The sequence below is a fragment of the Muscardinus avellanarius genome, assembly GCF_963383645.1.
Source record: "Muscardinus avellanarius genome assembly, chromosome: 12".
NCBI classification, from domain to species: domain Eukaryota; kingdom Metazoa; phylum Chordata; class Mammalia; order Rodentia; family Gliridae; genus Muscardinus; species Muscardinus avellanarius.
In genome coordinates, this window is record NC_137798.1 from 14,989,721 (window position 1) to 15,016,717 (window position 26,997).

The 26,997-nt window shown below is 44.8% G+C and overlaps 1 protein-coding gene across 1 annotated transcript in view; it reads left to right on the top strand.

The window, feature by feature from the left end:
• PRTG (protogenin) overlaps positions 1–26,997 on the top strand; it is a gene marked incomplete at its 5' end in the record, with an annotated part of 85,118 nt that overhangs the window by 35,297 nt on the left and 22,824 nt on the right. Inside the window, 3 exons of the mRNA XM_080707040.1 lie at positions 211–375; positions 1,954–2,259; positions 3,209–3,397. Of these exons, the coding sequence (XP_080563166.1) occupies positions 211–375; positions 1,954–2,259; positions 3,209–3,397 (660 nt within the window). The remainder of the gene's footprint in view (positions 1–210; positions 376–1,953; positions 2,260–3,208; positions 3,398–26,997) is intronic.

The following is a 26,997-nucleotide window of genomic DNA, read 5'->3' on the forward strand; positions in this document are numbered from 1 at the left end:
ACTCTTTAGTTTGATTTATTCAGCAAAAATTCAGACTAGTAATAGGTAGCAAGACAAATTACTTTAGAAAATAAAAACCTTTCTGCTCCCCTGAAGGGTTTTGTGTAAAGGCTCATAGGAGATGCTTGCAGATAAAGATTAGATCCAGGGACCGGTGTTGGTAATTTTATTCTGAATATTTTGTTTTTCAACGTGGATCTTTTCATGTAGGTTTAAATAACGAAGAGTATCAAGTCGTCCTTGGAAATGACACGACTCACTATGTTATTGACGACTTAGAACCTGCCAGCAACTACACGTTTTACGTCGTGGCGTATATGCCCTTGGGAGCCAGCCAGATGTCCGACCACGTGACACAGAGCACCCTCGAGGACGGTGAGAAAGGCGCCAGGCCTCCGTCACCGCACTCATCGCTTTATTAATTTCAGCGAATAAGTGGTTTTTGTTGTTTGTTTTTTGTGGTGCTGGGGGCGGGGCTGAACACAGGGGCGTTCTACCTCTGAGCTGGTTACTCCAGCCTTATTTTATTTTTTATTTGGAAATAAGGTCTCTCTAAGCCTCGCTGAGTTGCAGAGGCTGGCCTCGAACCTGCAATTCTCCTGTCTCAGCCTTCCAAGTACTGGGAATACAGGAGTGAGCCACCACGCCTGGTTCTGAATAAGTATTTTATTTTTATTTATTTATTGATTGTTGCGGGTGTGGGGATGGAACCCAGGGGCATTCTACTTCTGAGCTACACTATTTTTTATTCTTTATTTTGAAAGACTCTCACTAAGTTACGGAAGGCCTCACTAAGTAGCTGAGGCTGTCTGTGAATCGCGATCCTCCTGTCTCAGCCTCCCGAATGCCGGGATTACAAGTGTGCGCCACTACACCTGGCTTTTTTTTGTTGTTGTACTGGGGGTGGAACCCAGAGGCTTTCTACCTCCGGGTTATACTCCCAGACCTTTTTTATATTTTATTTGGAAACAGGGTCTCACTAAGTAGCTGAGGCTGGCTTCGAACCCGTGCGATCCTCCTGTCTCAGCCTCCCAAGCGCGGGGATTACAAGCGTGCACCACCACGCCCGGCTTACCTGGCTTTGAATAAGTATTTTAAATGAGAACATATATACTCATTTTGGTTAAAAAAAAGTTACATTGCAGGCTGTTCACCACTTCAAATCTGACTTGCGTTCTTCCAGTAGCATCACTGTAAGGAGGAACAGTTTGGTTTAAATTTGTAATATAAATTGTAATAATAAATTCTTATGCTATCATTGTATATCTTAGTTTAAATTGTAAATACTTTGTAATTTTTTAACCAAACTGAGCAGAATGTGAGTTTTTTCTAGGTAATGGTACATATAATGGATGGTCACATATTGAATTTATAGAATGACTGCTGGTCAGATACTGGATTTGGGTGGAAATATTTGACAGTCTCACATCTTTCTCGAGTATTGAGTTTTCTCATTCATCTGAACAACACAACAGTCCCAGCAACAGCAGCTTACTTTCTTTGATGGCGCACACGTGGCCCGTTTGCTGGTTTTCCTCCCCTCCCTCCCTCCCTCCCTCCCTCCCTCCCTCTCTCTCATCCTTACTAGGGATGGCACCCAGGGGCATCCTACCTCCAAGCCACACCCTCAGCCCTATTTTTATTCTTTATTTTGAAACAGGGTCTCACTGAGTTGCAGAGGGCCTCACTAAGTAGCTGAGGCTGTCCGCGAACCGCCATCCTCCTGTCTCAGCCTCCTGAATGCTGGGATCACAAGCGTGCGCCACCACGACTGGCTTTTCCTTCTTTTTTCTGATTTGTACTCTGCTTCACTGAAAACCTCTGCTAGAGATGAAAATCTCTCTTCTTTTGTGATGTAATGTGCTGCTATTAAGAGAATTCAGTAAACCCTGGTGTGCCAAATAGAAACTTGGTTCTAAATCTTTGTAAACGGTGTGTTTTTTCCGTAACCAGTTCCCCTGAGACCTCCTGAAATTAGTTTGACCAGTCGAAGTCCCACGGATATCCTCGTCTCCTGGCTGCCCATCCCGGCCAGGTACCGACGGGGCCACGTCGTGCTGTACCGCCTGTCCTTCCGCCTGAGCACCGAGAATTCCATCCAGGTCCTGGAGCTTCCAGGGACTGTGCACGAGCACCTTTTGGAAGGCTTGAAACCCGATAGTGTCTATCTGGTCCGGATTACCGCTGCCACCCGTGTGGGCCTGGGAGAGGCATCAGTGTGGACGTCACACAGGACACCCAAGGCTACAAGTGTAAAAGGTACCACCTCGCGCCGCGGAGGAGGATTAATGCAGTTTTTTTGTGTGTGTGTGGCACTGAGGATGGAATCTGGGACAGTCTATCTCTGAGCTATACCCCGAGCTCTATTTTTTTATTCTTTATTTTTTATTTCATTTTTATTTTTTGGTGGTACTGGGGTTCCTGGAAGCCCTTCTACCTCCGGGCTTAGCACTCCCAGACCTATTTTATACTTTTCTATATTTGGAAACAGGGTCTCTTAAGCCAGCGCGATCCTCCTGTCTCTGCCTCCCAAGCGCGGGGATTACAAGCGTGCGCCACCGCGCCCGGCTATTCTTTATTTCGAAACAGGGTCTCACTGAGTTGCAAAGGGCCTCACTAAGTAGCTGAGGCTGGCCGCAAACCGCGATCCTCTGGTCTCAGCCTCCCGAATGCTGGGATTACAAGCGTGTGCCACTGTTGTCTTATTTTTTCAAATCATCAGTGCAAAAGAAAGACCATAAGACAAAAATTCTAGGCCCTTTTCTTTTACTTCTGTGGAGCATCACGTGACTGGTTTTGTTGTTGTTAATGCCTGGTCTCTAACACAGAAGAGATTAGATGGTACAAATTAGAAAGTATTTATTCCTTTGAAAAACAAATATAAAAACACCTATATAAAAATCACTTGTATATTTTAGCTTTTTAAACATAGTATATTTTAACTGTCTCAAAGTTTTATGTCATTATGAGATTTTTTTCAAGCTTAAGCAAATTTTATTATTACAAAAGTAGAAAGAAGGGACAGAAAAATAGACCATCGCATCAGAGGGACGCAGCGGAGTGCCTTGAAAACAAGGCTCTGAAACTTTTTAATTGTTGCAAATCAAACTTTTTGCAGCTGTTGGCTTCAAGCTTAGAGAAGATACTGTTCTGTGTCTTTGTGTGAGTTATGGGATGTTTATGCAGACATCTTCGCTCTGTTTTCTAGCCCCCAAGTCTCCAGAGTTGCATCTGGAACCTCTGAACTGCACCACCATTTCTGTGAGGTGGCAGCGGGATGCTGAGGACGCCGCCGCCATCCAGGGCTACAAGCTCTTCTACAAAGAGGAGGGGCAGCAGGAGAACGGGCCCATTTTCCTGGACACCAGTGACCTTCTCTACACTCTGAGCGGCTTGGGTGAGTCTGCGCTCTTGCCTTTCCTCTGTGCTTCGCTGGGGAGAGCAGGTGACTGCAGGTTGGGAAGGGAAGGGGTCGATGCAAAGAACGCCATCCATTTTACCATGTCACCGTTGCCAGCTGGGCTGGCTTTCCGTCCTTCCTCCAGCTCTGGAAACCCGCTGCTCTTTCTAGAGATCACTTCTAGTAGAGTGAGGTGTGCCCCCCCCCCCAGTAGTGGGGATGGAACCCAGGGGCATTCTACCTCCAAGCGACACCTCTAGTCCGATTTTTTATTCTTTATTTTTGAAACAGGGTCTCCCTGAGTCGCAAAGGGCCTAAGTAGCTGAGGCTGTCTGTGAACTGCGATCCTCCTGTCTCAGCCTCCTAAGTGCTGGGATTACAAGCGTGCGCCACCACGCCTAGCTAAAAATACACAGTAGTAACTATTTGCTACTTGTGAATAAATTTTCACTCCAAAGCAGTCACTTTAAATATGATTACCATCCAAAGCCCTTCTGCATCCATTAAAGTTTTATGAAGCACTTGGGCTTTTCCTTTTAGAGTTAGGAAAGGAAAGGGGCAGGGAGTCCCGCCTGGGCTTCCTAGCGGCAGCCACGAGAACAGTACTAGGCTTTAGTCCCAGCACTGTAAAATGCACATGCAGGAACCAGCTTTCAGATGCAGGGGGCACAGAACTCTGTCCTGAAGTTCTTTGCCATAGTTTTCCAAATGGTATTTTGCTTATGATCTTGTTATGTTGGCGTTTAATTTAATTTGTATAAAGTTAAATACATTTCACTTTGTAAATGATGAGAAGTTACAAATGACCCAGGGGGACCTTCCTTAGTCCATTGATACTGAGGTGATGGTGGCCCAACCTCCTGTCCCCACATCAGCAACATTTGTTTATTCCTGCCCATGGCTTCTCACTGCGGTCTCCTTTTCTTTGTGCTTATCACTGATTGAAAAAATATTTCATTGAGCAGAAAACAGGATTTGGGGCAAGTATTGATGAAAAATAATATACCACACTCAGTACTTTGATTTTTTCACTGTTAAGGAAACTATAGGCATGTAGAAGATACACAGAAGTACCTTCCTAGAGCACTCTTCCTGAGCACACATTATGAGTTTCTTATTCTAAAGTTTCTTATTCTAACCCTAACCCTAACCCTAACCCTAACCCTAACCTAAAGTGCCATAAACCAACTCAGTCGGGGATTGGGGCGCGAGTCCACTCGCGATCGAGAATCTCAGAAAAGATGGGGAAGGATAGGGTGACGTACTGCAGATTCTTATCTGCAGCGATTCTTTCCCTTCTAGGAAATAAATTTCTATAAGTTCCTATTAGCGGCGCTTCTGAAAAGAACCTGACATGGATCAATGCTTCTTGTGCAATCGAATACTTTATTATAGACACGAGATTTTTTATATATTCCCCTCTCCCAGTGATTTTCTAGTAAAAAAGTGCAAAACACCCAAGGTACAATAGAGATATACACATGCAGATTACCAACCCTGAACAAGACAAAAGTAAGGCCTGTGATATCACAGGTCTTTGTGATTGAAATCAGTCCCATTACCCCAGGTGGGTCTTGTGCTCGAATTAGCCCCTTTGGCCTTGCAGCTGCAGAGGCTTTTAATAGGCTAATTCCAGAAGTTCAAAAGTCACACCCAAGATCACTTGAGGAATCCAGTTTTTAAGAGTTTTACTTTAACCCTTTCGGAACTTTTATTCCTAGGGCTTAGTCCAATGTCCTTCTCTATCTAGCAACCTCCTTTGAGCTGAATGGGGGACGAAGTCCGAGATTCCAGCTTTCATATAGTTGGCGTAGGGAAATCCGTGTTCCTTTATGATGATTTAGAGAATTTCGATGAATGTCTGCTGGATTATGTCTGCAATACAATCTGCTGTCTGAAAGTTTAAGCAAACTCATAACACAGTTTAGCAGGTAAACACCAAGAAATAATATGAAGTTTTTAGATTTAGTTGTCAGATATACTTCCTTAGCTGTGACACACTTTTCCCCAAACGATAGGCTTATTAGAAACCTATTCATCTTATAAATAATCCATATTCCTGTCCTAGACCCCTTGGCAATATCCTTTCCTGGGCCACGTGGCGCCCCTCCCATCTCGGGCAGGGCTCATACTGGGTGTAAAGGTCAAGAATCTTCCTAGCCTTTAGCTCCATTGTATCGGGCAGTATTAGTTGCTCATAAACTGGGTTGCTTTGATGTTACACCCAACGTTTGTCTTCCCGTATCTGGGCAGGATCACAAAGAGAGGTAAATAGAGGCATCGGGTCGCCTCCCCCTCTAGGTTAGTTATTGATTAGGTTGAAGGTCAGAGATTGAGAGGAAATCTGCGTTTGTAATTACTGACTGGAATGCCACCACGGCATCTAATCTCTAACTAAGTTCTATTACCATTTGAACAAAGCCAAGGACATTTAGAGGTTTGGACAAATTACCAGAAATTTTATTTTCCACGGACTCAGTTTCTCTCACAGTCCTGATCTTATACCACCGGAGCAATTCATGTGGAGAGTTAAAAGAATCATTACTAAAAGAATAATAATTATGAAAGAATATCTAAAAGTGGAGAGTACTTTCGGCCAGCGATCACACCTTCTCTTGGGGCTGTTTCTCACTTTGAGATTTTGCCTATGGACTGCACGAGTAAGAATTTACATGGAGATGCTGAGAGGGCGTGGCTGTAGCTGGTATCTGCACTAAAGGATGAGTATTTTATTAGAAAGAACCTGGGGCTTTTGCAAAAAAAATTAAGAGAAACATTTTATTAAAACTTTGGGGCTGCTGGGCATGGCGGCGCATGCTTGTAATTTACCCTGCGCTTGGGAGGCTGAGACAGGAGGATCGCGCAGGTTCCAAGCCCGACTCAGCTACTTAGTGAGGCTCTTAGCAATCTAGTGAGACCCTGTTTCCAAATAAAATATAAAATAGGTCTGGGAGTATAGCCCGGAGGTAGAAAGCCGCTGGGTTCCACCCCCAGTACCACCAAAAAACAAATAGAAAAAAATAAATGAAAGTAAATTGCATATACCTTTGAATTTTACGTGATCTTGAGGTACCTCTGTTTAAGAGCACTTTCTGAGCGGTAATGGAGGGAGTGGTTTTGTCCGCCCCTCTGGGAGTTGGCCCGTGGCTGGGTCTCACAGGCACCCTTCCAGGCCTGCCAGGCCGCGGGTGCCTGGTGGGGTGCAGCGTCTGAACCCAGGGCTGTGCGGTGGTCCCTGGGCATCGCCCCGCCAGCCTTTAGCCCTCGTCCCTGGGCCGGCCACAGGATAACACTGCGAACACGCCAGCCCACGAGGCTGTGTGAAGGCTCCCGCCGCACCTCTGCTACCTGGATGGCTGGCCACCTGGCCGCCTGGCTGCCTGACGACATTTTCAGTGGGAGCACCTGGCGGCCGCTGCCCACCTCATATGGTGCCGAGTCGGGAGCGGGGGCGACGGCTCTGCCTGTGGCTCCATGGTGCAGCCCCATGGCCACAGGCGCTTCGCCAGGGCTGGGTTACTAAGCAAGCCTGCAAGTGAAACCTCAGTTTTTGTTTGCTGATTCTGTGTCAGTCTGCGTAACAAACAGATGTCTCCAGATTTTGTCTCCTTTCTGATGGCTGTATACACATCCTTTGGTGCCACTTCTGGTAATTACATTTTCAACTTAAAAAGTATGTTATTGGGAGCCGAGCTTGGTGGGCACGCTTGCCATCCCAGCATTCGGGAGGCTGAGACAGGAGGATCGTGGTTAGGGCCAGCCTCAGCTACTTAGTGAGGCCCTCTGCAACTCAGTGAGACCCTGCTCCAAAATAAAGAATAAAAAACAGGGCTGGGGGTGTAGCTTGGAGGTAGAATGCCCCTGGGTTCCATCCCCAGTACTGGAAAAACAACAACAACAACAACAACAAAAAATGTTATGTTGTTGGAATCTAGTCAAGCTGACATTTTCCTTAGAAATATACACAATTCTGCCGGGCGTGGTGGTGCACGCTTTTAATCCCCGCGCTTGGGAGGCAGAGACAAGAGGATCGCGCAGGTTCGAAGCCAGCTGCGCACGCTGGCTTAGGAGACCCCGTTTCCAAATAAAAATGTAAAAATAGGTCTGGGAGTGTAGCCCGGAGGTAGAAGGGCTTCCAGGAACCCCAGTACCACCAAAAACAACAATAACAACAACAACAACAACAACAACAACCCAAATATACACAATTCTTTGTTTCTGAAAGAAAAAAAATTAGCGTCTATATTTCAATTGATTTAACAAGCATTTTAAAATATCTAAGTAATAGGTTATGGAATGACATAAAAGACTTAACAGATGTAACCTCTGCTTACAAGGATTAAGCCAAAGCTCTGACTTGTCCAATTTCTTCCTAGATTTCTGATGGACTATATTTAACTGTAGAAGTAGGAACACTTACTTCAGAGCATTTTACTCTAAACCTCAAAGCTCAGCTCCTTGAGATGCACGGAGTGTATTATTAAGGTGGTTAAGGAGCCGGGCGTGGTGGCGCACGCTTGTAACCCCAGCATTCGGGAGGCTGAGACCAGAGGATCGCGGTTCACGGACAGCCTCAGCTACTTAGTGAGGCCCTTTGCAACTCAATGAGACCCGGTTTCAAAATAAAGAATAAAAAATAGGGCAGGGGGTGTAGCTCAGAGGTCAAATGCCCCTGGGTTCCATCCCCAGACCCGCCAAAAATAAATAAATAAATAAATAAATAAATAAAGTATGAAGGTTTTGGGCTGTAACTATTTTGTGTAATTAGTAATTACTATTGGGTTAACATAGTTTGCCTTTTCTCTTTAACTTTAACCTAAACTGTTGTGAAAATCCATATAATTTTAGTGTTCAGCTGGGCTAACAGCCAGGTCTTGGCTGACCAAGGTCAGTCCTGGCTGCGGCTCTTGGCTGACAGTGTAGAGGCAGAGAAAGGGATTTTATTGTTCTGCTTAAGTATGAAAGCTTGTTCTTGTTACCAATTATTACAGGTCTTGTCAACCATCAATACAGGCTCAGTCCCCTTCAGGAGAGCCCTTACAGAAACTGAAGACACCAGACCTGAACAATAGGCTCCTAGAACTGTGAGAACATTTCTTGTTGCTTAGGCCACCTGGTCCACAGTCGTTTGTTTGAGCAGCCTGAGCAGACTAACGCCAGCACAGTCCACAGGTCTTCCCCACAAACGTTCAGCCCAGTACTGCCCCACAGAAGCAGCCTTGGGGAGTACATTAATTTAGGTGGCTAGTTCCAAAATAACCTTATTCATGGACACCAAAGTATGAATTCTAGATCATTTTGATATCACAAAATAGTATTCCTAGCCAGGCGTGGTGGCACACGCTTTTAATCCCAGCATTCGGGAGGCTGAGAAAGGGGGATCGTGGTTCACGGACAGCCTCAGCTACTTAGTGAGGCCCTTTAGAACTCAGTGAGAACTTATTTCAAAATAAGGAATAAAAAATAGGATTGGAGGTTTAGCTCGGAGGTAGAATGCCCCTGGGTTCCATCCCCAGTACAGAAAAAAAAAAAAATTAAATTTCTCTTCCAACCACATGAAAGTATAAGAACCATTTTTCGCTAACCGGCTGTCTCAAAGGCACATGGCCATGTTACAGCAGTTTGGTGATTCCAGTATAGATCTTATGTAGCTTTCACTTTTCACAGTGTGGCTCCAAGATCAGCAGTATAAACTGAAAGTTTATTTCAATAAAACACGTAAGGGCAAGGTGTTTGGCCTCTGCCTTATGCTTGTCTTTCTGGGTTGGTTTTGCACCTGTGAGTCGCAGGGTTTTATTCGTTCTTCCCTTTGCCTGAGTTGGCTTTCAGGGCAGCTCCCGTTCATGTTCTGTCTCCCGAGGAAGCCGGTTACTCTGGATTTGATGCATCTCATTTTGGGCAACTATAATGCCGTCAGATTCATTCGATTTTGAATGGACAAGGAAATAGCCATGGATTTCATTAATCTATAACATAAAGAGTTTCTTGAATTCAAGGATGAGGCTGTAGGAGCCTTTAGTAGCCGTTCAAAAGGAGAACGTTTTTTAGCACACTCAGCTTTGCGCTGTAGCCCAACTACAGGGCTGCTCCCGAGCCCTCCGGCCTCGTGAGTACAGGGAGTGGAGTGTTCTGTAGAACTCAGGAGGTCGGCTATAAAGAGGCTTATGTCTCTCTCGGGCCTCTGCTAGGAGGCTTATGACACAGAAGCTTTCTTGGTCTGACAAATCACAAGATAAACTAAATTTAGAAGCTTCTAATAGTGGATTGTTGTTACTACTGCAAATCTCAAAATTGCAGCCATCCCCGCAACATGCAATTTTGACTTCTGTGGTTCTTTACTTCCTATAAATACGTTACCTAGATAACAAGTAGTTAGAAAAGAAAAATTCCTAATTTTAGCATGGATGCAATATGTTTTCCTTAGAATTCTACATATATATAAATAAACTCATATTGGTGGTACATACTATAATCCCAGTACTTGGGAGGCTGAGACAGGAAAAATCACAGGTTTGAGGACACCCCTTGGTAATTTAATGAGATCCTGTCTTTAAAAAAAAAAAAAAAGGTTTTGGGGGACTAGAATGCCCCTGGGTTCAATCCCCAGTATCACACACACACATAGTTGCAAAAACTAAAACCCTAGACCCGTGTCTTAAAAACCTTTCTACTGGGATAATGATTTGGTTTTTATGCTGCAATAAACGTCGTCTGAAGTTTTCAAGTGAGGGAGCACCAAGGCTGGTTTTAGAAAGATGACTGCTAAGGCAGGGCGTGGTGACCACCTCTGCGATCCCAGGACTCTGGAGGCCGGGATGGGAGGATTGCAGGTTTGAGGCCAGCACGCAACAATTTAGCAAGACCCTCTTTCCGAAAGGATGGAGTTCATGAGTAGAACACCACAGGGCTCAACACACACACACTTGCTAAAAATATTACAGGGATAGATTTAGGGGAGGCGGGGGAGGAGGGCACTGAAGACAGAAATCAGTCGAGATGATCACTGGGACAATCCAAGCTGCTGAGAGTGTAAACTAAAGCAGTAGTAGTTCACCGGGGGAGGCGAGTTGATGACCAGGACGGACCGATCACATGTGGAGCTGGTGGGAGGCCTTGACCTGCGGAGCACATGAAAGGCTTTGGGTTATAGGGGTTACGGCCGAGGAGTCTGTAAAAAGATGGTCACCATCATGAGTCACTGGGGACGTGCAGATATAAAAACTTAAGTTATAAGATACCAACCCACACCTAGTAGAATGACAAAAGCTTTATAACACCAAATCCACCAATAACAAGTACCGCAGCGGATGCAGAATACCTGAAATTCTTATGCGTTATGATTGAACCGGCAGCGTTCTACTTGCAAGGTACACCTCCAGCCCCGTTTATTTTTTATTTTGAAATAGGGTCTCTGCTAAGTTGAAGAGGCTGGCCTTGAACCTGTGATCATCTTTCTCAGTCTCCCAAGTACTAGAATTAACAGGTACATAACCACTGTGTCCAAGTAGATTAATGCATTTATTTATTTATTTTGCGGTACTCAGGATTGAACCCAGAGGTATTCTACCCCTGAGCTACACTCCCAGCCTTATTTTTTATTATTTATTTATTTATTATATTATGGTACTCAGAATTGAACTCAGGGGCATTCTACCTCCAAGCTACACTCCCAGCCCTATTTTTTTTAATCATTTATTTATTTATTTATTGTGGATCTGGGGATAAAACTCAGGGGCATTTTACCTCTGAGCTACACCCCTGCCCTATTTTTATTATTTTATTTTGAAACAGGGCCTCACTAAGTAGCTGAGGCTGTCTGCGAACTGTGATTCTCCAATCTCAGCCTCCTGAATGCTGGGATTCCAAGTGTGCGCCATCACGCCTGGCTGATTAATGCTTTCTTATGGAGTCGGACATGCCATTATTATATGACCTAGCAGTCTCATCATGCTTGTTTACCCTAGTAAAAATCAAAACTTCGATTCTCACAAAAATGTGTACAGAAATGTACAACTGTCTTCACAATTGCCCCAAAGTGGACTCAACCTGAATGTCCTCCATGGGTGACCGGGCCGACAAACTGCAGAAGGTCCACGCAGGTAGGATACTCCTCAGCAATAAAAACAAGGAACCGTATTACGGTTTGCTAAACTTTGTGGCTAAATCTCAGTGGCTGTAGGTTGAGTGAGGAGGCCGTTCTCAAAATCTCGCGTTTTCTGTGAGTCTATTCACATGGTGTTTCTGTACACACAGAAGACAACAGATGAGTGTTGCCACCCAGCGGGGTGGGGCAGGACTGGACTACCTGGGAGGCAGGGGGCTGCTCGCTGAGGTTAGGAGTTCTGTGTCTTGGACGTGGGGCACCACGTGAACATGTGTGTGCGTCAAATAGCACAACAGTAGCCTGGCGTGGCGCACGCTTGTGATCCCAGCACTCGGGAGGCTGAGACAGGAGGATCGTGGCTCATGGCCAGCATCAGCTACTTAGTGAGGCCCTTTGCAACTCAGTGAGACCCTGTTTCAAAAGAAAGAATAAAAAATAGGGCAGGGGGTGTAGCCGGGCGTTGTGGCGCACGCTTGTAATCCCCGCGCTTGGGAGGCAGAGACAGGAGGATCGCGCAGGTTCGAAGCCAGCCGCGCTGGCTTAGGAGACCCTGTTTCCAAAATAAAAATGTAAAAATAGGTCTGGGAGTGTAGCCCGGAGGTAGAAGGGCTTCCAGGAACCCCAGTACCACCAAAAAAAAAAAAAAAAAAAAAAAAAAAATAGGGCAGGGGTGTAGCTTGGAGGTAAAATGCCCCTGGGTTCCATCCCCAGACCCATAAACACACACACACACACACACACACACACACACACACACAGCAGTTTTTAAAAAGTCAAATAGCGTATGTGAATTATACTTAATCAGGAGGCTGAGGGTTTGGAGATCAGATGGCCAGGTTATAAATTATGCGTTCGCTTTTGGAGTGATCATCTTCTAGGAGTGAGATTCTATTATCCATGTGGTCTAATCGACTGTTTATACTTTGAATTGATGCCTTTACTTCAATGATTGCATCCTTTATTTCTTTTAGACTCTAAATTACTTTCGAAGGTCCTGTATTATTTCTACAGTTATTTTCCTGATTTGATCTTCTGGAGATCTCTGAATTTCTGTGTTATCGGGTTCTGATATTATGGGGTTGTGGGCATTCATTGCTCTATTGTTGTTCCTCTTTCCCATGATTTTAGAAGTTTATGCCTTCTCTGGGTTCTTCCCCAGGTCACCACAACTTCACTTAGGGAGCTCTGGATCTCAAGTCTGTGGTAATCTCAGTCACCACTACTCCTTTACTGGGTTGTATATTAAAGTATCAGACCCAGGGAGTTAATCGAGGCTGCGCGAGACCGTGGGGGTGCCGAGCTGGGCGTTTTCCCATGGGGAGCTGTGACTAGGGTGTGGTATCTTTGCCACCACTACTCCTTCACCGGGTTGGACTGCAAAATCTCAGACCCTGGGAGATTATCAAAGCTGTGCAAGTCCCTGGGGTTGCAGTGCTGGGATTTCTCCTGTAGGGGCCGCAATTTCACTTATAGTTATTGTGCGCGCTGTTCTGGAGCTGTTGCGGGCGTGGTGAACTTGCCAAGCTGCTGGCAATATGGTGCTGCTGCCACGCCCTTGGCCGTGAGGCTGGCATCTTTCTTTTCTGGTTTTGAGCTCCATTCTGATTCCCTGGAAGGCGTGATGAGCTTGGCCACTGGGAGTTTTAGACATTCTTTGTGCTGAAAGAACTGCTGAATTACCCCCGAATGGAATGATCCGCAGCTGCTCACTTCAGCTCCTTGTTTACTTTTCCTCTCTGGAGCCCAGTGCTCGTGAGGGAAGATGGCGCCGCTGCCGCAGTGTGGCTGGTTTCTTTTCTGGTCTCTGGTTGTTCTTCTAGTCTTATTTTTCTCTGTTCCTTGTATTTACATTTTTTATTTCTCTGCTGATAGTGTTTTCTGGCTATGAAAAGCACTGATTTTGTGGCAATAGAGGTCAGGTGTTAGCAGGACTCATAAACACTGTGTTTCTTGGTCGCCATCTTCCCAGAAGTCCCGGCTTTACCTTGAAAGACACTGATGGAGACTGAGCAGAAGAAGCCAGTCAGCAGGTGTGGAAAACAAAGCAGTTCACAGATCTCACCAACGTTTCTCTTACTGTGAGAGGTGAAACTTCAAACATGCTCATTTTTGAGTTAAAACTTCCAGTAGAGGCTTAAAAAATAACAGCTTAGCCACCTATTATCCCAGTACCTGGGAGGCGCAGATAGAAGGAAGACAGGTTTGAGTCTGGGCTCAGCAACTTAATCAGACCCTTGCCACAAAAGATAGAGGAATTTTATTTTTAATTTTTGTGGTACTGGGGGGTGGAGCCCAGGGGCCTTCTACCTCTGGACCATATCCCCAGACCTATTTTTATATTTCATTTTCAAAGCTGCTGAGGCTGGTTTTGAACCTGCAGTCCTCCTTTCTTAGCCTCCCAAGAGCTGGGATCACAAGCGTGTGACACCGTGCACAGCTCAAAGATAGAGGAATTTTTTTGTTTTGTTTTGGTGGTACTGGGGGTGGAACCCAGGGGCTTTTCTACCTCCGGGCTACACTCCCAGACCTTTTTTTTTTATATTTTATTTGGAAACAGGGTCTCACTAAGTTGCTGAGAGCCTCACTAAGTAGCTGAGGCTGGCTTCGAACCTGTGTGATCCTCCTGTCTCAGCCTCCCAAATTCCCAATTGCTGGGATCACAAGCTGCACCACCATGCCCGTCTCAAAGATAGAGGAATTTTAAATGATAAGCAAAGGTGATCAGGTTCTGCTGTATTATGAGAGACATAGATGGCATTATTGGAGCCTCCTATGTGCATCCTTCAGTGTCTGAAAGCCTTGTGACTTTTTTGTTGTTGCTGCTGTTAATGTGGCAGGCGGCAGGGGTACGCCTCATGGTTGGCCTTCCTGCCTCTTGGCTTGAAGGGACTTCACAAGAGGGCGCAGCGCTCCCTGAGCGAGGGGCGCCCTTGCCGTGCCAGGATTGATTGACTGCAGTGAGCTGTTTACACAGCTTCAGTTCATACTTTAAAAAGTTGAGGGAGAGAGAAAAAAAACAGCAGCAAATATGTGCCTGTATTTCTTAGATATTTTTTACCATCTTAAAATCATGTTCAACTTTGCAAAAAGTATCAAACCTCAGAAAATAATTGAGCAAAGAATTTCATTGTCCCCCCCCCCTGGACTTTTAAATCCTTAGTCTTGAATAATCACCACCTTTTGAAATGTTCTGAAACATGGGATGCTCTGTGAAAAATGAGTTTTATTGAATGAGATGTCAACAAAAAGATACACTTCTTTTTTTTTTTTTTAAGTTACTTTCCTTTAAAAAAAAAAAAAGGTTAAAGCAAAGTTCCTCTCCTGATCACCAAGAACAGAATCGATGCATTTGCTACATAAATGGTCATCCCTTGGTGAGCCTGGAGTTTGCTGCTCTGTTAGCAGCTGGGTGGCAAGCTTGCGCGGTGGGGGAGGGCTCACATCTGCGCTCTCTTTGTGGAAGGAATGAAGGGTTGATGCTCAGTGGCTTTCTTGAGAAAGCAGTTTATTTGTAGAGGAGGAAGGAACTTCTTTAGGATCCAAATTGAGCTCGCCGTGATTCACATGCAGATGTTTTGTCTTCTTGCCTGAGAAGAAAAAGTAGAAGAGTAAAGACAGCCGCGGAGGCCCAGCACAGATAACCCTGTGACCCGGCGCCTGGAGAGATTTACGGCACTGAGGGCTGGGGGAGGCGGGCCGAGCAGTCCCTCGCTGGATAGGCTGTCGTTTTGTTTTGCTTTACCATTCTAATAAAGTGAAATTCCAACTGCGATGATTTCCAGTGTCCGAGCCTTAGTCAGTTGCGTTTAAGGCTCGATACAGAAGAGTCTGCACACCCTGGCAGAGTGTCCTTTCCGTCTTCTGGCCGTCAGCTAATCCTCTCCTTCTGGATCCGTCAAGTTAGACCGCTGTTTGAAACATCCAGATGGGTTTTTTTGTTTGTGTTTGCTTGTGTTTGCGGAGCAGAGCGGCTGTCCCAGGGTGTCGCCATGCTAGGCAAGCACTCGACTCCTGCTGCACCGCAGTCCTGATTTTCTTTTATTTTAAGGGGAAGTGAAACAGCAGAAAACTCTTTTTAGCGAATGGCATGAGTGGGATTGGGAATCTCCCATTATGAGATTGTTTATCTCATTATATATTAAGAAATGTATCTTCAGCTATAAATCGTAAAAAGCATAAAAGACATAAATTCCCCTGTTTGTATCCAGAAAAAAAAAATTGCTACTCAGTTACAAATCACACCTCAGATTGAGGCATTAGAAGAACCTTGGATCATTTACCGTCTAATAAAGCCTAGAGCTATTTAAAGTTATGGAGCTGGAAACTTTATACTGAAATTTTGTCTTAATTTTTTGTGGTACTGAGGATGGAACCAAGAGGCATTCTGCCTCTGTGTTATACCCCCAGCCCTTTTTATTTTATTTTTTGGGAATAAGTTCTCTCTCATAGATTGCTACTTGCTGAGGCTGTCCTCAAACCTAAAATCCTCCTGTCTCAGCCTCCCAAGTGCTAGGATTACAAGGTTTGATAAGGGTTGATACTAGAATAGAGTTTGAAATAAATTTTAACTCATTTATTTATCTCTCTCACGAAATATTCCTACTCTTTTCTTGTAGCACTTTGTGTTTATAGTATGAAGTTTGTTTATTGATGGTTTTGCTGTTAGATGGTTCCTGTGTGTATTAAAGCCCCAGAAGTTTCCTTGGTCTTAGAAAGATGTGTATAGTTACTGAGAGGCCCTTGATTGTTTCATAGACCAGAACTTTGAAGTGTTATTTTTAGGAAGGAAGGCAAGCCTTTGGATACAGAGAGAAAAAAAGAAGGCAGGCAGACCAGCTTCTGGTAAATGTTGTGTCCTCAGATTTTAAGTCTAAATCGTGGTAAAATGCTTGACATGAATCGCAGACATCTCCTTAGAGAAGGAAAGAACTCTTGTAGGAAATCAAATCAAACTGTCCATTAATCACACTGAGCACCAACCGCCAGACCACTGTGAAGGTTCTGGTGAATGTGAAGAATCTTAGATGTGTGAGGTCCTTACAGATCTAAGCTAGTGAAAGGAGAGGAGGTCTTAAACACGGTTCCATTAGCACATGAAAGAACTTCTGCACCGATAGGGAAAAAACATTTGCTGTATGGCAGTAATCACTCTTGTGGGTCTTGTTTTTCTTTTAAACTCTGTTCTTTAAGAAAACTTAATGCAAATGAAATGGCAGGCTTTGTCCCAGTTTCACACTCTGGAAGGCGGAGCGTTGCAAGGTGGCCTTTAACAGAGGAGAATAGTTTTTATCTTAACCTTCAAAAGTGTCTTTATTTTATTACATATACCATGTATTAGGATAGCCATACATGTTTATGTTACAGATGCAGGCATATGTAATGAGTTTGCATGCTAGGAAAAAAATAATGGGACAGGTTGGTAGCGCTGCAAAAGAAAAGATACATGCTTCTTATTTTTAAATTTTTCTTTATTTCTTTTGCCGTACTGGGGATGGAACCCAGGGACATTCTACCTCAGAGCTACACCCCCAGCCCTATTTTTTGTTCTTGATTTTGAAACAGGGTCTCACGGAGTTGCAGAGGGCCTCGCTAAGTAGCTGAGGCTGTCTGCAAACTGCGATCCTCCTGTCTCAGCCTCCCAGATGCTGGGATTATGAAGTGTGTGCTACCAGCCTGGCTACTTTTAAAATTATTAATGGAGGGTGAAATAAAAAATTTGTAGACTACTGTTCTAAACTATTGGATGGGGTCGGGTTTTTTGTTTTTCTCTTTGTTTGAGTGACGGTACTAGGGATTAAACCCAGGGGTGTTCTACGTAAGAGCCACACTCTCAGCCCTATTTTATTTTTTCTCTTGAAACAGGGTCTTACTAAGTTGCTAAGGGTCTCAATAAGTTGCTAAGACTGGCCTTAACCTGCAATCCTCCTGTCTCAGCCTCCCAAATATTGGGCTTACAAGCATGTGCCACTATGACTGGCTTGACCCACTTTTTATTTTTTGCAGGTCTTGCCCTAGTTTTTATTCTTTAATTTGAAACAGGGTCTCACTAAGTCACAGAGGACTTCAGTCAGTAACTGAGGCTGGCTGCGAACCACGATCCTCCAGTTTCAGCCTCCCAAATGCTGTGGGATGACGAGAGTGTGCCACCAAGCCCGGCTTCCCACATATTTCTTAATGACTATTCAGTTAGGAGTTTAATGTCTATAGAGAAGGAAATAAACATTAATCAAGTTACCACATAATTTATAATTACAAAGGTTAGTTAAGTGTTGTGGTAGAAAACATAGGGACTTTAAGGGGATGTGTAACCGTGAACACAATGTAGTTTCACAGTTGGGACCATGGTGGTTTTCCCTGAAGGCAATCCTGAGTTATGATCTGAACGATTAATCAAAGCTAACTAAGTGAAAGACGCTGATAGGCTAATGAGAGAATTTTAAAAGGCATCATATAAACTATATTCCGAATAACCATTGAAGCAGGCTAAATACTAGTACCTCTTGCTGTCTAAGCAGCCTGGTTAATCGCTTGTTGTGGATATGTTCCTATGATCTCACAAGATCTTTACTGTAATCCTGACATAGTTTACTGAAATTGTATATGCTTTTATAATTTCATTTTGGGATGCTTAAAATCTTGAAAGAGACAGTTGTGGTGGCACACACCCATAATCCCAGTTACCTGGGAGGCTGAGACAGGAGGATCACAGGTTCTAGACCAGCCTCAGCAACTTAGCCAGACCCTGTTTCAATATAAAAAATAAAGTAAAATAGGGCTGGGAGTGGAGCTCAGAAGTAGAATTCCTCTGGGCTCAACTTTCAGCAGCAACAAATATAAAATAAAATCTTGAAAGACTTTGTATAATGTTAGAGAAAGTGTGGGCCACTGTAAAAGAACGCCTCTCGGGTTAGCAAAGATCGCTGATTAGAGGGACATGGATATTGTCTATCCTAGAAACTGGACCAGTTGCCCCAGTGAAATATTATAGTGGCACCTTAACTTTCACAGCGTGCCAGGGTGGTTATAACTTAGGAAACTCATACAAAAGGTAGTCTGTATGTGGTTTTTTGTTTGTTTTTGCAATTCTGGGGATTGAGCCCAGGGACATTCTACCTCTGAGCTACACCCCCAACCCTGTTCTTTATTCTTTATTGGGAAACAGGGTCTTACTAAGTTGCTGAGAGCTTCACTAAGTAGCTGAGGCTGGCTTTGAACCTGCGTGATCCTCCTGTCTCAGCCTCCCAAGTGCTGGGATTACAAGCGTGCGCCACCACGCCCGGCCAATATGCATATTTTTTATACAGAAATTCCATTAATGGAGATCTATCATAGGAAAATACTACAATATACAAACAAACATTTAACCGCAAGAATATTCTCTGTGCTATACAGGATCACTTATAATTATGAGAAAAATGAAATATTTAGCTGCATAGGTTTAGTAAAATATTTAATTGATACCTTATGCATTTGGATAAGTGTAGACATTGAAAGGAATGTTTTAGAAATATTTTTCTTACTTTGCAATGCTGGGATCGAAGTCGGAGGCTCTCTACCACTGAGCTCTACCCCCGGCACTTTTTATAATTTATTTTGAGGCAGGGTCGCACTAAGTTGCTGAGGTTGGCCTTGAACCTGCAGTCCTCCTTATCGCAGCCTCCCAGATATTGGCATTAGAGGGATATGCCACCGTGCCCAGCGAGAAAGATAGCTGATGACCTGAATAGTTAACAGCACAGTAAGGGGGGGGAAAGCAGATTATAGAATACAAAAATTTATAATATTGTGGATATGGATAATAAAGGGAATTATCAAATATTCACTGTGCTTAACCCTGGTTGCTGCTGTTAAGGACATTTTATTTTTATTTTCTCTTTATGCTCATCTGAATCTTGTAAATTTTTCATAGTTAGCATGTATCTTAAAGAAACAAAAATAGTAATGTTGGGGAGGGTTGCTGGGGATTGAACCCGGGGCCCCACACATGTGGGCCAAGCACTTTGCCACTGAGATAGGCTTGTCGCCCCATAATTTGTGTGTGTGGCACTGGGGATGGAACCCAGAGGCATTCGACCTCTGGGCCACACCCCCTGCCCTACTTTTTATTCCTTATTTTGAAACAGGATCTCACTGAGTTGCAAAGGGCCTCACTAAGTAGCTGAGGCTGTCTGTGAACCATGATCCTCTGGTCTTAGCCTCCCAAATGCTGGGATGACAAGTGTGCACCACCATACCTGGTTCATAAAATATTTTTTAATTAAAGCAAAGGTAAAGGTTGGAAATTAATGAAACTCTGACTATGGTTTCTGTATTGCTTGCCATGAGATCTTGCAGTTGCTAGAAATGGCCTAAAATTTTAGAGATGAGCTTCCTTTAAGCCAAAGGCAACCACAAACACCGTTAACTGTGGGACACAGGGTGTTTTACTTATTAAAAGATTGCAATGTACCAACTAAATTCTTGAAATGCAGTTTCTCCAGAAAACTCTCTATGCTGAAATTGTTGGGCGATTGTCTATACACCTATGTATGGAAAGTCATTTTAGGTTACACTCAACAGTGACCTGGTAAGGAAAGGTGATTCCTGCGGCTCTAGGATCATTTAACACGAGGCTTTGGGTGACCTAGAGGTATCAGTGGAGTAAACAAAATAAATTTTTTGAACTTTCACCTCCCCCATCTGCACCCCAAGTGTGATGATTTTTAATGTGTTTCCTTTCTTGAAGAGTTCACTCCTTCCCTTTTCAGAAAATGACCCTTTGTCTCCAAAGAATAATCATGGCAGATGGGCCTCACAAAACTATAGAGATTACACTTAAAGCCTCTGTAAACGTCAAGAAGTAAGGAGGAGCGCTGTAACGTACAGGGCCCATTTGTGTGTGTGTCTGAGTACGCGCCACCTCCATTCTGAGGAATCCAAGCCGTTTCATTTGTATCATTCTCTGCCCGTGTCGACCCACTTGAACCCGTAGATGGTCCTGATTCTCTGTCCGTCTCACAGATTGGTATTTCTTCATGACTCATTGGGAGTTAAGGAAAAAAAACCCTGCATTTGTATCTCATATTAAAAGTTCTAGCTAATTCTAAAAATTGTATAAGGAGTTTAAAAACGTGTTGATGTTGTTTTATTTTTCTCTTTCTCAGTGTCAAGCAAGTGATCAACATAAACTTCCACTTGGGTAGATAAAGAATATTGGTTAGATAAGTTGGCCACTAAGGAAACGAGGCCATTCTGGGGCTAGGCGTACTCCTGAAAAACAAGCAAGCAAATCTTCATTCACAAAAAGCATTGATTTTAAGTTTTCTTTCCCTTTTTAAAATGCCCTATCTTAACACCATAAGTTAAATTCTATAGTATTCTTGCCAGAAATGCTTAGCCTGAGTATAATAATGAGAAAACAGATGAATCTAGATAAACTCTGAGATTTTGTGAAATAACTAGACTCAAGTCTTCAGTACTGTCCTCAGTTTTAAAAAAAAATTTTTTTTTTTTTGGGGGGGGTCTGGTTCTGGAGATTAAACCCGGGGGCTTCCTTTCCTTTCCTTTCCTTTCCTTTCCTTTCCTTTCCTTTCCTTTCCTTTCCTACAGCCTCTGCGACGTAACAAGACGCAGTCGTGTGAAGCTGAGATAGCGTGCCACTGGGTTCAGTCCCCAGCAACCAACACAAACTCGCACACGATGTGTTGAACACCTTCCAGTACCCCAAAGATCTTCAGTGCTGTCTAATACCTGAAAGACTTCAGATTTATAGAATTTGAGGAGACTGTTTATAGCCCATCAGCACGTCGGTGAGCTATACCTACTTTATCAAAGGACTCCCAGTGCTCTCTTGTCTGCTAACATTAAAACTGACTCTCGAGTGATGCGTTCAGCCAGGTTTAAGTAAGTTTTAAGGCAGCGTGCTTCTTGGAGTTTTAAGGGAGGCATAAACAAGCAGCCCCAGTTTGGTCGCCGTGATTGATGGAACTGACGTTTCTGCAGCTTGCTTCCCCACCGCAGGAGGATCTTGGGAGCCCAGCCGTCTCCGGCACTCTGCCTCGTGAGCGCGCCCGTGGCCTCCGAGGACCGAGTGTGGAGGGAGGACGGTTAGCACGCCGCAGATGTTTTTGCAGTGAAACCGTGCCCCTCCAACCAAGTTGCTGAGGTTCCGGAGATGATAGATGGCATTTTCATGTTGCTTTACAAAAAGGTCATAATAGCACGGGCAAGACCGCCACGGTGAGACAGAAGTGTTAGTCCTGGAAAGAAATTTATTTCTTAGCTTCAGGGGAAGTTCAGCTGTCATGAAAGGGCTCACTCTGTCAGTCTATAAAAATATTGTTGGTATGGCGTTGATGTACATACTTGAGACAGTCTGCTGGCACACCAAGCATCCACTCAGATAAGAGACACTACAGTCTCAGGAGCCCAGGGTTCTGCTCGGGGGCTGCGGGGCAAGCCTGCTCTGGCCAGAAATACCAGCACGATCAAGTGAATTTATTTCTCTTATGTAACAATAAGGCCTTGTTTGTAAATTTGGTACCCTCTTAATAGTTACAGGAGACTGCGCACACACACTCCAGTTCTAACATACTTCTTTGTGTTAGAAGTATGAATTCTTTACTTGTGGTCAGCACCGACTCCGTTTTATTCCCTTTTAAATAAATTAGGTGAGACAGGAGGATCACAGGTTCGAGGCCAGCCTAGGCAACTCAGCAAGGCCCTCTACAACTTGGTGAGACCCTGTTTCTAATAATAATACAATAGGGATGGGGTGTAGCTCCGAGGTAGGGTGCCCCTGACCTCGAGCTCTAGTTCCACCAAATAAACAAATACATAAATAAGTAATATATGTGTGGAGACAACCTTATTATTATGGGTCACATATATCCTGAATTTCGGGATAGTTGAGTCTCTATTCTTTTAGTGTCTTCTTTCCCTTTTCTCTTTCCATACATTTAAAGGAAAATATAAACCCTTAGCTTATTTCCACAAACTGATGGTAGGTGAGTGAGGTTCATCTTAAAAATTGGAGCACTGAGGTGCCTTCCGTTCTGTGCTCTCTCTCAATGGGAAAGGCCTCCCGTTAGAAAATAAACAACATAAAACTGTTGGGAGGGGCCTCCAGTATCACTCTCGGGTGGGTCAGCTTCTCACTGTGTGGCTGTAAATCAGATTCACTTATAGCAACGTTCAAGTAGAAAGCGTCAACCCTAAATTTTTCTTAACCAGACGCTGCTTCAACCTTTTGCATTAAGTTCGATGACACGAGACGCAGGAGTCTCCCGAGAGGAGACCTGCTCTCCTAAGTCTCAGCGCGGGTTGGGGTGGTAGAAACAGGAATCTTCCCGCGTTTGGAAACCCGTGAAGCAGATCCTGGTGTGCGCGCTTTTCTCCGTGTTTAACCAGGGCAACTTGAAGCTGCCTCCCTTCCCCCATCCCCCAGGCGGTCTGGGCACCTCTGCTGCTGGGCCAGCCCAAGTCAGAGGCTGCGACCCAGGGTCGGGGCCACACCGCCTGCCCCTCCTCTGAATAATGATAGGGGATTGTTGGAGAACCGGACTGGGGGCAGTGGGCGCCCTGGCCAGGCCACGGAGCTCTCCAGTGGGGCTGCGGGGGAACAATGGGCCTGAAAACTTGCACAAAACCCTGCAGCACAAAAGGCTAAATTAAAAATGGACGATGGGCCCGACGAGGGCCTCACCCCGCAAAAGGGCACCTTCAGCGGACTCGCTACCTCCTGCCCGGAGCCTGTTGCCGTCTTCCACAAGCAAACTTGCAGACCATCTGCCTGCACATGTACGCTCCCAGCTGAGGAGTTTTTGAAGCTCTTAGTTTTTGCATCATTTTATTGCTAATATACATTGGCCAAGTTTTCCATAGTAGTGTTTTAAATAACTAGGCCGGGCGTGGTGGCACACACTTGTAATCTGGGAGGCTGAGACAGGAGGATTGTGGTTCGTGGCCAGCCTCAGCTACTTAGTGAGGCCCTCTGCAACTCAGTGAGACCCTGTTTCAAAATAAAGAATAAATGCCCCTGGGTTCCATCCCCAGTACCTCAATAAATAAATAACTTGAACTAATACTGAGTAGTTTTTTAAAATAAAGCCCCCTTTTTTCAATACTGAGGTTGAATGCAGGCGCATTCTACTCTACACTACAGCCCTCAGCTCCTTTATTTGTATTTTCTACTTTATTTATTTTTGCGGTACTGGGGATGGAACCCAGGGGTATTCTACCTCTGAGATACATCCTCAGTCCTATTTTTTAATCTTTATTTTCCCTATTTTGAAACAGGGTTTCACTGAGTTGCAGAGGGCCTCTCTAAGTAGCTGAGGCTGGCCACGAATCACGATCCTCCTGTCTCAGCCTCCCAAATGCTGGGATTACAGGCATGCGCCACCACATCAGGCTTTCTGTTTTTTTACTATAAAACAGCATCTCACTAAGTTGCTGAGGCTGGCCTTAAATCTAATCCTCGTATCTCAGACCCCCAAGTACTGGGATTATACGTTATAGAAGTGGCCCACTGCACTGAGCTTACTCCTCCGCAGTTTTACTTCCGATTTTTCTGATTATTACTATTTTTTTATCCTACTACGTATTTGATTACGTTGAATGCACAGATTTATATTACTCACTCAAGGCCTATAACCTGGCCTTTTTCAGAAAAGAGACCTAAATTAGGCAGAGAGAAAGTATGCTTGTGGTGGGGGCCGGTCGCAGCCCCTCAGGGGGAGAGGAGGCCATTGTTTGAATGCACTCTCTGGAGCCCTGGCTTTATACGTAGGCCCAGAAGCGCCAAGGCCAAAGGTTGGCAGCCTCTGCCAAACACTGCCTCTCCCGTCTCTGCTGGCTGGCCCAGGTTGAGGATTCTGGCGCTTTCTCCTCTTCCGAGTCCCATCTCTCAACAATTCCACTTATCAGCTGTCTTCTGTGTCTTGTCAGTAAAACCACAGGGCTCGGCTGCCCTCCGGGCTCTGTGCAAGCTGCCCCAGCCTGCTGTACAGGTGACACCTGCTCTTGGGTCCTTCGCCGCCGCAGCTCTTAAGTTGTCCCTGATCCCGTCACTGTTGTGCTCCTGCCTTGGAGTTGTGGCCTAGACTCTTCCCCTGGCTTAGATTTTTTCTTCCCAGGCTACGATGGGGTCTGGTTCTCAAATGCTACTTCTGTGAAGACCGCCCCACTCCAATGAGTCGTAATCACCTGTGAACGCTTTTTAACAAGCTCTTGTAGCGGTCACTTCTGTTTTGCGTGGCACTTGTTTTATACGTTGGTCTCAGCTCCCTAATCTGCCGTTACCGACGCACATCTGACATCCGCTGGCAACACACCAACCTGCTAACCTGACAGTCTAGGAGACTAAGCGACTCCCACAGCTGGTTAATCCAGGATTAAAACCCGAGTCCCCTAAGGCACAAGCCAGCTCTTCTCTAGGTTTATTTACTTAGCACTAAATAAGCACCCACCAAGTACCAGGCATTTTCCGAATCATTTTATAAACTAGTCTACATTTTACAAATGAGACGGTGTGATCAAACTCAAACGGTCCTAGAGCCTGTCCTAACATTCCTGCACCACCTGCCCTTCTGTGTGAGAGCACAGGGCTGGATCCAGGGGATGCTGACAGTTTGATGGTTACAGAAGCAAACAGCCCTATCCAAGATTCTTGGGGCAGAATGTGTCAGACTGAGGATTTCGGATTTTTAAGTTAGGGATGCCCAACTTGGACTGACGTTTTGATCAGTGTATTGCTGTGGTTGTTATTGAAGTTATGGTTATACCTATATACCCCTTAAGCACTTTCTTTTGCCCACAGCTTCATGAGATGGGTACCAGCATTATCATCGTGCTCACTGTACAGATGATTCTAAACAAGTCTCACCAAGAAAGAAAATAGCTTCCCATGTCACACAGTAATGATGTGGGAAGGTAGCACCGGAACCCAGCCAGCCTGGTCTCCCGCCTTCGCCTGTACCCACAGTGGTAGACGGCCCAGCACTGCTGAGTCGCTAGAGAAGCTGCTTTCTCGAGCGGGGTGTGGTGGGCGTGGGGACCCACGCTTGTAACCCCAGCATTCGGGAGGCGGGGACGGGAGGATCGCGGTTCCAGGACAGCTTCAGCTTACTTGGTGAGGCCCTCTGCAACTCAGTGAGCCCTATTTTTTATCCTTTATTTTGAAACAGGGTCTCACTGACTGCTAAGGGCCCCACTAAGCAGCTGAGGCTGGCCACAAACCACGATCCTCCTGCCTCAGCCCACCAGCCTGGGCTTTTCATAGCTGAAAGAGAATGGGCAGCCATCTCCTTACACACACACGCCATCTGGTGGTGGAGAAAAGAAACACAAGTTGTTGGAGTAAAACACGGGAGGAAAGTGGGTTTTGTCCTGTGGTCTGTAGGAACACATTGCAGTGGAAACAGGCACATGATGCCAAAACTTTTAGTAAATAGCTAAGTTGTATAAGAGTACAGTTAGTGGACTATTATTATTAAATTGTACGCAGTCAGGCCGGGTGTGGGGCGCACGTTTGTAATCCCCGCCCTTGGGAGGCTGAGGCAGGAGGATCGCGCAGGTTCGAAGCCAGCCTCAGCTACTTAGGCTCTCACAACTTAGACCCTGTTTCCAAAAAAAGTATAAAATAGGTCTGGGAGTGTAGCCTGGAGGTAGAAAAGCCCTGGGTTTCACCCCCAGTACCACCAAAAAATAACAATAATAATAATAATGAAATAAGAGAATATAAAATAGGGCTGGGGGTGTAGCTCAGAGATAGAGTGCCCCTGGCGTCCATCCCAGTATCACACACACAAATTGCCTGCAGTTAGAATGGGATTAGGGGACTCTTGATGGGTTCAACTCTTAAAGCTTTTTGTATTACAGAGAGTAATTTTCTTGCCCTTCGTTTTTCTTGTTCAGAGAGAAATCACAGTCGTAAACATAGGGTGCAATGAACAGATTGCATTAATTTTTGCATCCATCTGCTTACTGTTTCTAGTTTAGTCCTCAAACCCTTCCATATTTCACTTTTAGAAACAATTTACTCTTCTTCCATTAAGGAAGAAGTGTACTAAGTTGTTTTCCAAAGTATTTATCAAATCAGGGCTGCTGCTTTGTTAGCAGATGTGGGATTATTAGACTCATGGGGAAGCCGTGGGCGAAGGCGGATTCGCCACTCAGAGGATTATATGCCACGTGGCTTGGTTGCCAAAAGAGCAGACGTTCTTATTTGCCATGAACACAAAACACAGCCCTTGCTCAGACACACCCCTGCGAACCTTAACATGCTCTGAGCACAGAGAATATTAATGAGGATATCTTTGATATTTCTAAGATTTCTTAAAATGAGTCTCAAATTCACCATATTTTTGGCATTGACTTTTCTTGCATAGTAAAGACAGTAGCATTATATGTTCACTCACTCTAGGAGCCATACAAAGTACACAGCAGGCATGATTTTATTTAATGCCCTTTTTTTGGTACTGGGGATGGAACCCAGGGGCATTCTACCTCCAAG